Source organism: Octopus sinensis, linkage group LG3, assembly GCF_006345805.1.
Source record: "Octopus sinensis linkage group LG3, ASM634580v1, whole genome shotgun sequence".
Lineage (NCBI taxonomy): Eukaryota > Metazoa > Mollusca > Cephalopoda > Octopoda > Octopodidae > Octopus > Octopus sinensis.
Genome location: NC_042999.1, coordinates 170,080,033 through 170,094,074, shown reverse-complemented (window position 1 = coordinate 170,094,074; position 14,042 = coordinate 170,080,033). Strand labels below are relative to the sequence as shown.

Here is a 14,042-nt window from a genome sequence, read left to right as displayed (position 1 = left end):
GTCCCAGCCCATCTGAGGCTATCCCCCATGATCCTTTTGGTCCCAGCCCACCTGAGGCTATCCCCCATGATCCTTTTGGTCCCAGCCCACCTGAGGCTATCCCCCATGATCCTTTTGGTCCCAGCCCACCTGAGGCTATCCCCCATGATCCTTTTGGTCCCAGCCCACCTGAGGCTATCCCCCATGATCCTTTTGGTCCCAGCCCACCTTAGTCTATCCCCCATGATCCTTTTGGTCCCAGCCCACCTGAGGCTATCCCCCATGATCCTTTTGGTCCCAGCCCACCTGAGGCTATCCCCCATGATCCTTTTGGTCCCAGCCCACCTGAGACTATCCCCCATGATCCTTTTGGTTCCAGCCCACCTGAGGCTATCCCCCATGATCATTTTGGTCCCAGCCCACCTGAGACTATCCCCCATGATCCTTTTGGTCCCAGCCCACCTGAGACTATCCCCCATGATCCTTTTGGTCCCAGCCCACCTGAGGCTATCCCCCATGATCCTTTTGGTCCCATCCCACCTGAGACTATCCCCCATGATCCTTTTGGTCCCAGCCCACCTGAGACTATCCCCCATGATCCTTTTGGTCCCAGCCCACCTGAGGCTATCCCCCATGATCCTTTTGGTCCCAGCCCACCTGAGACTATCCCCCATGATCCTTTTGGTCCCAGCACACCTGAGGCTATCCCCCATGATCCTTTTGGTCCCAGCCCACCTGAGGCTATCCCCCATGATCTTTTTGGTCCCAGCCCACCTGAGGCCATCCCCCATGATCCTTTTGGTCCCAGCCCACCTGAGACTATCCCCCATGATCCTTTTGGTCCCAGCCCACCTGAGGCTATCCCCCATGATCCTTTTGGTCCCAGCCCACCTGAGGCTATCCCCCATGATCCTTTTGGTCCCAGCCCACCTGAGGCTATCCCCCATGATCCTTTTGGTCCCAGCCCACCTGAGGCTATCCCCCATGATCCTTTTGGTCCCAGCCCACCTGAGACTATCCCCCATGATCCTTTTGGTCCCAGCCCACCTGAGGCTATCCCCCATGATCCTTTTGGTCCCAGCCCACCTGAGGCTATCCCCCATGATCCTTTTGGTCCCAGTCCACCTGAGGCTATCCCCCATGATCCTTTTGATCCCAGCCCACCTGAGGCTATCCCCCATGATCCTTTTGGTCCCAGCCCACCTGAGACTATCCCCCATGATCCTTTTGGTCCCAGCCCACCTGAGACTATCCCCCATGATCCTTTTGGTCCCAGCCCACCTGAGACTATCCCCCATGATCCTTTTGGTCCCAGCCCACCTGAGGCTATCCCCCATGATCCTTTTGGTCCCAGCCCACCTGAGACTATCCCCCATGATCCTTTTGGTCCCAGTCCATCTGAGGCTATCCCCCATGATCCTTTTGGTCCCAGCCCACCTGAGGCTATCCCCCATGATCCTTTTGGTCCCAGTCCACCTGAGGCTATCCCCCATGATCCTTTTGGTCCCAGCCCACCTGAGGCTATCCCCCATGATCCTTTTGGTCCCAGCCCACCTGAGACTATCCCCCATGATCCTTTTGGTCCCAGCCCACCTGAGACTATCCCCCATGATCCTTTTGGTCCCAGCCCACCTGAGACTATCCCCCATGATCCTTTTGGTCCCAGCCCACCTGAGGCTATCCCCCATGATCCTTTTGGTCCCAGCCCACCTGAGACTATCCCCCAGGATCCTTTTGGTCCCAGCCCACCTGAGGCTATCCCCCATGATCCTTTTGGTCCCAGCCCACCTGAGGCTATCCCCCATGATCCTTTTGGTCCCAGCCCACCTGAGGCTATCCCCCATGATCCTTTTGGTCCCAGCCCACCTGAGGCTATCCCCCATGATCCTTTTGGTCCCAGCCCACCTGAGGCTATCCCCCATGATCCTTTTGGTCCCAGCCCACCTGAGACTATCCCCCATGATCCTTTTCGTCCCAGCCCACCTGAGGCTATCCCCCATGATCCTTTTCGTCCCAGCCCACCTGAGGCTATCCCCCATGATCCTTTTCGTCCCAACCCACCTGAGACTATCCCCCATGATCCTTTTGGTCCCCGTCCACCTGAGGCTATCCCCCATGATCCTTTTGGTCCCAGCCCACCCGAGGCTATCCCCCATGATCCTTTTGGTCCCAGCCCACCTGAGACTATCCCCCATGATCCTTTTGGTCCCAGCCCACCTGAGGCTATCCCCCATGATCCTTTTGGTCCCAGCCCACCTGAGGCTATCCCCCATGATCCTTTTGGTCCCAGCCCACCTGAGGCTATCCCCCATGATCCTTTTGGTCCCAGCCCACCTGAGACTATCCCCCATGATCCTTTTGGTCCCAGCCCACCTGAGACTATCCCCCATGATCCTTTTGGTCCCAGCCCACCTGAGGCTATCCCCCATGATCCTTTTGGTCCCAGCCCACCTGAGACTATCCCCCATGATTCTTTTGGTCCCAGCCCACATCAGGCTATCCCCCATGATCCTTTTGGTCCCAGCCCACCTGAGACTATCCCCCATGATCCTTTTGGTCCCAGCCCACCTGAAACTATCCTTAATTATGTTATACAAAATTTGTTGTTTTAAAATGTTCAGTTGTAAACTGAAACGTTCCATTGTAGTTTAATGTAAAAATCTTTTAAGTTCTGATCTTTAATGGTTGCTTGACCTGCCTGAAAAACCAGCCCAAGTTCCCCTCAAACCACACCCAACCATCTTAAAATAGAAAGATGATAGCCTTGATGCATTATCTGAAGGAAATGCGTGATGGTCATCGCTGGAATATCTTTAATCAGTGATCTATTTAATCAGCACTCTGGGTAGTCAAGGAGCTAAATGACACCCAAATAATTAAGAAGTTTGTTGTTTTTAACTACATCTATTCAAATTCTTGATTATTTTTCAAAAGAAATTAAGGCAGCTGTTAGAATCATTAGCCTGTTGGACAAAATGGTTAGCGGCATTTCGTCTGTCTTTACATCCCGCTCCCAAAGTCTGCTGCGGTCAACTTTGCCTTACATCCCTTCTGGGTCAATAAAACAAGTACCAGTTAAGTACTGGGTTTGATGTAATCATCTTCCCCTTCCCCTCAAAAATTGCTGGTCCCTTGCCAATATCTATTTCATTAGAAATGCAATCAGCAACTGTTTCAATAAATCCCTGCTGTCTTAAACAGCTGCATTCCAAGAATTAATCTCTTGTACAAATCAGACAAACTGGTCATGATTAAAGGAACTAAAAGTCTGAGCTAGATTCAACATGCTCTTTTTTTTTTTTTAGAATAACTATGCAATGACTTTTCTTCACCCTAAACCAATGTTCCCCAGTATTTTACTTTTGGGGAATCCTTGAAATACTTTTCTTATCTGAGGGAACCATTATATAAATATTATTATACTTTTTTAAACTCTAGCATTCACTTTACTCTACCAAGCGTAAACTTATTGTTATGCTTAGGAATGGTCATATTTTGCCAATCAAACATCTGCATTATATATATGGTCACCACTTCAGCTTTATCATTATTATTTTAGTTTCTTTATCAAAGCTCTTTTGTCACACATGCTGTGACCTCTTCAGGGACTCTCTATCCCATGTGTCTCCTCTTGTTCTATTTATTCTATTTTGTAATACTTACTTATTCACATTGTTTTGAATTAATCATGCATTTGCTTTGTAGCTTTGAGATTTTGATAATGTGAGTATTTATTTTTAAAATGATATTGTACGTTAGCTGTGAGAGACCAGATCTGGGTGGTTGGAGTAGAATATTTGGGCCAGGTATGGCCAGTTGAAATGCTAAAGTGTTAATGTTTTTCATTCATTAAAATTTTATAACAGATTAAATTAATCATAACAACTATCTTCGAAAGGTTTGGCAGTGCTAAATTCATCACACACCACAATGAAAATTAAAGAAATTTCATCTTAACCAAAACCTTGTTTAAGAAGTCATTTTTCCCTTAGGGTTTGCTAACTACCCTTAGATTCTAAGATTTTCCCATATTACATGTACAATACGCATAACAAATGTAGAATTATACAGAAAAAGGACTCAGAAATTCTTTTCGGTATATTTATCCTTATGAAATGCTGCTCAAGACTTCAACCCCTCAAAAACTATCTTCTCTCTTCATTTACACACCATTGAAAAGCTCAAAAAAGTTTGAGATGCATCTGGTGTTCTTGCTAGCTGCTTTTGGGATGAATTCTCATCTGCTTCCAGTGTGTTTTTAACACAGCATGTCAGTAAGAGATGTTATCTCAGGACAAATACCATAGTAACTGGCTTGTCAACAGTGTGTATACATTTAATATGATACATAAATAGCTCCTTTAATTTATTATTGCTTTAATTGTGTATATCAGATTTTTATTCTTATTATTTTGAAACAGCTATTTTAGTGTTAACTAATCTTTTGTTGTGCATGTGTATTTATTTATATTTATTTTGTTATTCTTATATATGTAAACTAATGCCATTTAAATCAGTATTTCAGTTGACAGTCCAGTTGTTTTTATTTATTAGTAGTGGCTAAACTAATGCTAATTTATTTAAATATCCTTTTTAGGTCGTATGGAGTGGTCATTTGGGAAATGGCAACGTTAGCTGCGATGCCATATCAAGGCTTGTCAAACTCAGAAGTGGTGAAATTCGTTTCAGATGGCAAAATAATGGAAAAACCAGAGGGCTGTCCAAAACGCCTGTAAGTATATATTTGAAAAATTAAGGGATTAATTAAGGGAAAAATTAAGGCGCAGGAGTGGCTGTGTGGTAAGTAGCTTGCTAAACAACCACATGGTCCCGGGTTCAGTCCCACTGCGTGGCATCTTGGGCAAGTGTCTTCTGCTTTATAGCCCCGGGCCGACCAATGCCTTGTGAGTGGATTTGGTAGACGGAAACTGAAAGAAGCCTGTCGTATATATATATATATATATGTGTGTGTGTGTGTTTGTGTGTCTGTGTTTGTCCCCCTAGCATTGCTTGACAACCGATGGTGGTGTGTTTACATCCCCGTCACTTAGCGGTTCGGCAAAATAGACCGATAGAATAAGTACTGGGCTTACAAAGAACAAGTCCCGGGGTCGATTTGCTCGACTAAAGGTGGTGCTCCAGCATGGCCGCAGTCAAATGACTGAAACAAGTAAAAGAGTAAAAGAGAGAGGATGGATTTTTTTTTTTTTGTTATGCATGTATGGTGTGTGTGTGTGTATTATCATTATGATCATCATATATATATATATATATATATATATATATACATATATATAATCTTTCTCTCCAGAAAACAATAGCTGTTTTTATCAGTGGCATCTTATAAAATGTTACTCATATTAATTACAGAAACACAGTTTGAAGTTGAGAAAAAAGAGGCGATTTGGATTTTAGTGGAAATTCATAAAGTAGCTATTTTCAAATCAAATTTTAAAAAGAAGAAAAAAGTCATTGATGTGTGTGTTGTGTTTTTCACTAAACTTTCACTCATGGTAACTAACGAATAAATGAGATACTTATTATAGAGGAGGAACAGGATTAGATGCTGAGGATTTCAGTGAGTGATGAGTTATACTCTGCACACCCATTCAACCATCCTGGTTATATGAGTTTAGTGTGAGGAAATATTAGGTGTGACTGTTTGTCACCCAACCTCATGGTTTTGGTTTCAAGTCCCACTGAGTGATACCTTGGCTAAATGTTCTTTGTTATTGATCCATGTTGACCAAAGCCTTGTAAGTGGATTTCGTAGATAGAAACTGAAAGAAACCTGCTGCATATGTCTATATGTGCGTGAGTGTGTGTATATTTGTGTCTCCTTGTCTTGCCATTGCATCGTAGTTGTAAATGAGTGCCACTGTTATAGAAGCAGTGTCATTCTTTTCCAATATTCTGCGAAAATATGTTTGGCTGTTGAGACACATTATCTTGCTTGGAGACAGGTGAGAGTTGGTGACAGGGACGGCTGTAGAAAATCTGGAAAAGTGAGCGTTAAAACAGTCATGATGATGATGAAACCAACAGGCCAACTAGAGCCTCTGCAGAGTCACTCAGCTTACTAGAAATAGCAGCAAAATCTCCCTCAAATTACATCTTAATGTTTTGGGAAAATGGAAGGACACATTAGATAATGAAGCCATATAATGGCTCCTCAGTTATGTTTAGTGATGAGCATTCAGTTGCTTTGGCTGCCCCACTCATTGAGTTAACCTGTAATGGGCTGACTTCTTATATTCACAGAGACATTGACCTGTAATGTAAACCAAAATTTCTGTCTGCCTAATTTCACTCACAAGACTTGGATTCATCGTAGGCAATGATATAGAACACTTGTCCAAAGTACCAGTCAGAGCAAACTCAGGATTTTGAGACTGCATTGCAAACTTCTTAGCCACTCAGCAATAACTACTGCTATGAGCCATATATACATACTGTTATACATTCCATAGTTGGAATGTCTTTAATGATTGAGCTGCTCAATTCGCTCATGGTTGACTGGAGCTAAATAACGATAACACAGCAGAAAATGTTTTGCTTTCTAATATAGGAATCCATTGATGAGATGTTGAATAAATTTTGTAGATGTCTTGACGTTTGGTCAGTTGTAATAGTGTTTTGTTATGACTAGCACAAATATTACGGTTCTCTTACATTTTTTTCCCCCCTATTAATGGGGGTGTAGAGGAAGGGCTTGTGGCCTTGGCATTTGAAAGCTCTTCAAGGCTTACGACTGAGATTATTTATATTCTGCTTAAATTACTGCAGGAAAGATATGTGCGAGGAGAGAATTTTAAAAAGCTGATGTTCTGGACAGGGAAGACTGAGAATAGGGATTAATGCAGAACCTGGAGTGTGGGTGGTGGGGAGAGGCACGTGAGTGGGAGTGGATTGAGATCAGCCGGGTTTGAGAAGCAGGGGCCATTGTTAAAAGAAGTAGTGTATGTAACCATTCCTCACATATGAATATATTTTGGTAGCAGCAACTGTGCTTTCACTATTTTGTGTGATTACATAGGCACAGGCATGGCTCTGTGATAAGAAGCTTGCTTCCCAACCACATGGTTCTAGGTTCAGTCTCACTGCATGGCACCTTGAGCAAGTGTGTTCTACTATAGCTTCAGGCTGGCCAAAGCCTTGTGAATAGAATTGGTAGACAGAAACTGAAAGAAGCCCATCATGTGTGTGTGTCATCATCATCATCATCATCATTTAACGTCTGCTTTCCATGCTAGCATGGGTTGGACGGTTCAACTGGGGTCTGGGGAGCCCGAAGGCTGCACCGTATATATATATATATACATATACATATATATATATATGTATTATATGTGTATTTGTGTCTCTGTTTGTTTTCCCTCCCCCATTGCTTGACAATCAATGCTGGTGGGTTTATGTCCCACGTAACTTAGTGGTTTGGCAAAAAGAGACCAATAGAATAAATACTAGGCTTACAAGGAGTAAGTCCTGGGGTTGATTTGTTTGACCAAAACCCTTTAAAGCAGTGCTCCATCATGGCCACAATCAAATGACTGAAACAAGTAAAAGAATATAGTCACAAACTCAGACACCCTCTTAGACTATTGACCCATGACTCTGTGGAGCATCCCAAATGTAACAAACTGGAGGCAGAGAGAACATCATCGGCACTGAACTGATACTCAGTTCCACTTGAGTAGAGTTGAGCAATGTCAAATGATGTGCCTTGCTCAAGGATACAACCTACTGCCATGTCTTGGAATTGAACTCATGAAGTCTTCATTCATTCTTTTTAAACCATAAATACTAACATAGGTTGGATGATTTGACAGGAGCTGCATCAGGTTCCATACTCAAGTTTGGCTTGGTTTCGACAGCTGGATGCCCTTCCTAATGGCCACCTCACAGAGTGTACTGGGTGCTTTTTATGTGGCACCATCGCCAATGTTTTTTACATGGAACCATTGCCAGTGCTTTTTACGTGGCATTAGTACTTACACACACACGCACATATCATCATCATCATTAACATCGACTGTCCATGCTGGTTGGACGGTTTGGCCAAAGCTGGGGAGCTGCACCAGACTCCAGTCTGATTTGGCATGGTTTCTATGGCTGGACAAGGCCCTTCTTAATGCCAACCACTTTACAAAGTGTGCTGGGTGCTTTTACACGGCACTGCAAAGAGGGCTCTTCACCACCAGAGGGACTAGTCTTAACACTTCTACTGTGGAGTTTGGGTTTTCTTGGGTACAGCAAAGCACCAGGTATCTTGTATTATTTTATATATATAATTCCTTCAGATGTATTTTATTTTTTAATTTGAAGTTTGTTTGTTTGTCTCAGCTAAAGTCACATTAACCCTGATGTGACTATATATATATGAGTTTCAGGTCATGCTTTGTCCAACCCATGCTAGCATGGAAAGCGGACGTTAAACGATGATGATGATGATGATGAATAATGATCTGGTAGAATTTGGTAGAACAACTAACTTTTCCGAATTCAGTCCAGTTGGTATATGGCATCTTGGGCAAGTGTCTTCTATAGCTTCTGGTTAACCAATGCTTTGTGAATAGAATTGTTACGCAAGCTGTATAAGGCCTGTTTTGAGTGAGTGTGTGTGTATAAAAATGACAAACCTGTGTGTCTTTTGTGAACACCATCAGAGACAGGGGACAGTTGTTGAAAGGAAAATTAAAACATCAAAGCCATTGCTTGTAGCTCAAGATATTTAAAGAAGCCTGGATGTAAAAAGACAGGCACATACATGCACGTCATCATCATCGTCATCATTACCATTTTTATGTCCACTTCTCCATGCTTGTATGGGTCAGGCAAAGTTTATTGAAGCAGATTTTCTACAACCAGATACTCTTCCTTTCACCAACCCTTATCTGTTTCCAATCAAAAGTAATATTACGCTATGGCTGGACATGTTTTCGCAGAATATTGGAAATGAATGCTACTGGTTGTATGACAGTGACACTCATTTACAACTAATGTGGTGTCAAGACAAGGAGACACAAACATACTCACACGTATGTACACGTACACAAACATACATATGGGAGCTATAATAAAAGTCACTACCCCAAGAAACTGTACCAACAACTATGTGGATGAGATACATTCTTCTTTCAGTTTTTTCCTATCAGATCTGCTCACAAAACTTTGGTCAGTCCAGGTCCCTAGCAGAAAATATTTGCTACAAGTAGTGCATATATGCTAAAGCAAACATCTTAACCATTCCACCATATCATCACTTGTTGCTTACTATTATAATTTCACTGTTTGTTTAGAAATATTTTCACTTTATTTACATTAATCATTTTAGGATCTCATTAAAATTCTTCTTTTTTTTCAGGTATTCATTAATGCTGATGTGTTGGCAGTACAAACCCAAGCAAAGGCCTTCTTTCAAAGACATAATAAACGCTTTGGAGCCTGAACAATTTCCAGACTTCCAGACTGTATCATATTACAACAGTGAAGAGAACAGACGTTATATGGAAGAAGAAGCAATGGCAAAAAAAATGAGGGGTGAAATTGAAGAACAATACAAGCCACTGTATAAAAATATCAGTACTTCAAAGGATTTATATACTGAATTACATTCAGATATGTCCCAGAGCAGTACAGCGGAAGCGTTGGAACTGCAGGTCATTCCGTCAGAGGCTGATCCTCTCGCATCGACTTCAGGACAAATGTCGATGTCTGGTATGGGGGGTTCAGGAGAGGTCAGCTGTGGCCTGAGACGGAGTTCAAGCTCACTTAGTGCTAATCTCCCCGAGGAGGAATCAAATAAAAATGGCAATTCAAGAATTTCCCACAAAAATGGCATTGCCAATGGACACATACAATCACAGATGACAAGGACGCCTGTATGCTAGCATTCTATCATGCTCTCAAAAAAAAAAAAACACATACACAAAACAAAACAAAAAACATTTACATCATCTATAAAAAAACAACAAAAAGAAGCAATTTTTTTCTTTTTGTTTGAACATTTCTTTTCATTTTCTTGCTATATACATAAGTTAATATACGTGTGTGAACAGACATACATACATGTATGCATATTTATGCGTGTGGCCATATATATATATATATATAGATATAGATATATATATATATATATGCGTGTGTATGTGTATATATATGTATATGCACAACTATGTATTAGTATGTATGTATATATTTTTGGTCTTCTATTTTATTGTCTTCCCCCTCCTATTTTTTTTTCATTTATAATTGTTTTATTACTATTTTTAGATATCGTAATATTTTAACTTAATTTTTAATAAGTTGCAATTTTTTTTTTCTAAGTACCAAAATGAAATTTACATGTGTGCATATGTATAGGTGTTTGGATGGATGCAAGTGTGTGTATATATATGTATATATTATGTATGCAAGAGTTTGTAAATTACTGACTAGAATGGTAGGGAGGAGGGTGGAAACAAGGAACATAGGAGCTTGCAAAAAGTGAAATCTTTCTCTCGTTTTTTGCCTCTAGTTCTCTCCATTCTTGCTTTGTAACTCAGATTTTCAGAGAAGAGGCAGGTGTCATGCTGAAAGGGATACTTTGAGTGTTGAATGATTTGATTGAGGACATGAAAACAGGATGGAGCTGCAATTAGCTATGAAAGAATAAATGTATAACATCACAACATGGTGTGATTATTATTATTATTATTATTATTATTATTATTATTATTATTATTATTATTATTAATTATTGTCATGCTGAAAGGGATACTTTGAGTGTTGAATGATTTGATTGAGGACATGAAACAGGATGGAGCTGCAATTAGCTATGAAAGAATAAATGTATAACATCACAACATGTTGTGATTATTATTATTATTATTATTATTATTATTATTATTATTATTATTATTATTATTATTATTATTATCATTATTATTATTAAGGTGGTGAGCTGGCAGAATTGTTAGCACGCTGGGCAAAATGCTTAGCAGCATTTTGTCTGTCTGCATGTTCTGGGTTCAAATTCCGCTGAGGTCGACTTTGCCTTTCATCCTTTCAAGGGTCGATAAATTAAGTACCAGTTGAACACTGGGGTCAATGTAATCAACTAGCACCCTCCCCCAAAATTCCTGGCCTTGTGCCAAAATTTGAAACCATTATTATTATTATTATTATTATTATTATTATTATTATTATTATTATTATTATCATGTTGTTGTTGTTAACTTTTTCTTCAGCTTTTGTTTTCTTAAATGGTTGCTGCCAATATTTTCTAACTTCAAGAAGATCTAGGTGGTTCTGCCAGAGGCTCTCTTGGTTTGTTGTCTGTATTTATGAAGGTTGTCAGATGGAGAAGGTTTTGCTAGTTTTGTTACCTAGATTGCATGAGTGAGTGGGGGAAAAAAACAACCAAGAGAAGTGAATGGCATTGACCTGGGCTACTCCTGATAAATAAAAAAGGAAAAAAAGATTGTTTTTAAATTAAAAAAAAAAGAGAGAAGCTGAATGGGCAACATCAACTTTGTATCTGAATTATCTCAACATAAATATTAGATTCACCTCAAGGACCAAAACTCTGTTGAGAAGGAATATATCACCGTGTTGATACATGGTCTCAATAACATCCAACAACTTATATATGTAATATACTGGACAGGAAAATGTACTATAATAATAATAATGATGATGATGATGATGATGATGATGATGATGGTAGTGGATGGATACATCCAGAACAATCATCTTATCTTTAATGCTATAAGAATTCTGTTGAATATTCTTTGTCAGAAATAAACTATTAAAAACAGAAACATATATATATATATATATATATATATATATATATATATATATATATATATATATAAAAACAAAAGGGACGTTTCCAAATACAATTTTCAAATAAAATAACCAAAACAATTGGTATATTTCTATAAAAAAAATAATAAAGAAAGAAAAAAAGAAAAAGTACTTTTGATAATATGAACATCGTTTTGAACACTCAGTGCTGTGATGATCTTCTTCTGCTTCTTGTGTCTTTCTTCCCTCTTCATGCATTTTAATTCAGTTTGATGGTAATTTACTATTAAAAGAAAGTAAATTATTTTTTATAACTTTTACTTTGACAGAAAACTTTCAGCAAAGGAAATATTATTTTCAAGTATTAATTAACATAAATTTTCCTTTTTTTTTTAATTTTATGATTATTCCAACAAATTTCAGGTGATTAACTTGTTGAATTATAACGGGGGAAAAGCAACAGATAGGGTAGAGTAATAATCGGGAGTTTTTGATGTTTTGGATAGTCCTAAGTTGAGATGACAAGAGCAGAAGGAAACATTTTCACTGGAACCTGTTGGTGCTGTGATTCTGAGATTGAATCTAAAATGTCCTCACTGTTTGCTTGAGGGTCCAGATTTGTGGTGTGCAGCAATGCCACACTTTAATAAATAGGTAATGAAATGGTCCATTGCTTTGAAGTGGGTGGTAACTAGTTGACATGGTATACATCATAGTCTTTGTGCTTGAGAAAGTGATTGGCAAGGTGCCAGCTTGTTTTACACATGTGGAGTTCACTGCAAATTTTACTGATATTGAGAGATGTGCAGCAGAAATTTTGGATGATATGGTACTATGACTTAGACCCAGTAATGGTTGTAGTGTTATTGATGTAGGAACAAGTATTGCATCATCAGCAAGCACATTTGAAAGTGCCTGGTTATGTATGGCTGGGTATTGAAGAGCTTTTAAGTAGCTGCTGACATTTCTTTCTTTCTTGAAGGTAAGGAAAGGTGATATAGAAAAACATCTGAACAGTTGTTGAGTGAAAGAGTAGGATTTGGAAATTACAGATGAGTATGTGTTTCAGTGAAAGGTAAGGGAGAGTGGAATCTGGTTGAAGTAAATTCCAGGTGAAGGTGATAGCACCAACACAGTCATTAATATAACATCTGTTCAGCTCTGGGGTAGATCCCATGAATTGAGCAAAGAGTTGCTCCTCGTTATGCTCTACAAAAAAGGTTTGCATAATCAGGCCCCATCTTAGTTCCATAGCAACCCCAAAGCAATTAAGGACCAAATTTAGTTAAGTGAAGGGATACCAGTAGCAGCAGTCTAGGGAGTGTTTAAGGATTGATAGGCCATCATTGTGGGAGATGATTATGCACAGATTTAATGTGTGAAGTGAAAAGGTGTTTTGACTCTCCAGAGGAGGTAGAGAGAATGCATTGAAGGAATTTAGGGCGTGGTTGGTGGCTTTAATATGTGACACGACAACAGGTGATAGCATTTTGTTTAGGTGGAGAGATTTTTAGCTGGGCAGTTATAGACAGAGACAATAGGATGGCCAGGATTGTCTGGTTTGTGAAATTTAGAACAGAGTAGATGATAGAAGTTTAAAAGTGTAGTTACAGTGAAGTTAATGGCAGAGTGCAGAAGTAAGCTGGAAGAAATGCATTCAGCCACAGCAGTGCCAACTTGTTTCTGGTAGGAACTGGTGAAATCAGTTGCCAACTTACTGTAGAATGACAGTTTATTAAGTTAACAGAGTGCTTCTCTGTAGAGGTTAGCTATCTAAATCATGACAATACCACTCTTACCTGAGAGTTTAATGGTGATATCTTTCTAGTGTTCTGAAGGGTGAAAAGTTTCAATGAGGCATGGTTTGATCATTGTCACTTGTTGATATCCAAATTGTAACTGCATGTATTTACAAATAAATTGAGCATGTAGTATAGGCCCAGGCTAGGTGTCCAGTTGGAGTTGTGCTTTTGGAGATTGGTGAAATCTTCCCCTGTCAGAGATTCTGATATAGAAGAGGGACTTAAGTTGGATCTAATGGAAGAAATGGTATTGGCATATACATCAAACATTTACTTGGAGTGGGAGGAAGTTTAGATCATTACTTAAGGAGAACTTGTTTGGTATCCAAGAGAGAGAGAGGGAGTTCTTACGATGAACACTACATATATTATGAGCATATGAAAGAAGTGTGATGCTGGTTGAAGAATATGCAAAATTTGCAGAGTGAGTACCAATATGTAACGTTCACTATAATAAGTTTCATGGGAAAG

The 14,042-nt window shown here is 39.9% G+C and overlaps 1 protein-coding gene and 1 long non-coding RNA gene across 3 annotated transcripts in view; both read left to right on the top strand.

Moving 5' to 3' along the window:
- The window catches only part of LOC115209076 (insulin-like peptide receptor), a 171,239-nt gene extending 161,280 nt beyond the window's left edge, over nucleotides 1-9,959 (top strand). The window contains exons 27-28 of one of the 2 annotated variants that reach the window (XM_029777174.2): nucleotides 4,577-4,711; nucleotides 9,344-9,959. In XM_029777174.2, the coding sequence (XP_029633034.1) occupies nucleotides 4,577-4,711; nucleotides 9,344-9,869 (661 nt within the window). In that variant the 3' untranslated portion in view covers nucleotides 9,870-9,959. The remainder of the gene's footprint in view (nucleotides 1-4,576; nucleotides 4,712-9,343) is intronic. The other variant, XM_029777175.2, reaches the window with a different exon arrangement.
- Nucleotides 9,960-11,124: 1,165 nt separating this feature from the next.
- On the top strand, nucleotides 11,125-14,042 carry LOC118762674. Its single transcript, XR_004998441.1, has 2 exons — nucleotides 11,125-13,438; nucleotides 13,476-14,042. It is a non-coding gene; the product is annotated as an uncharacterized LOC118762674 (long non-coding RNA).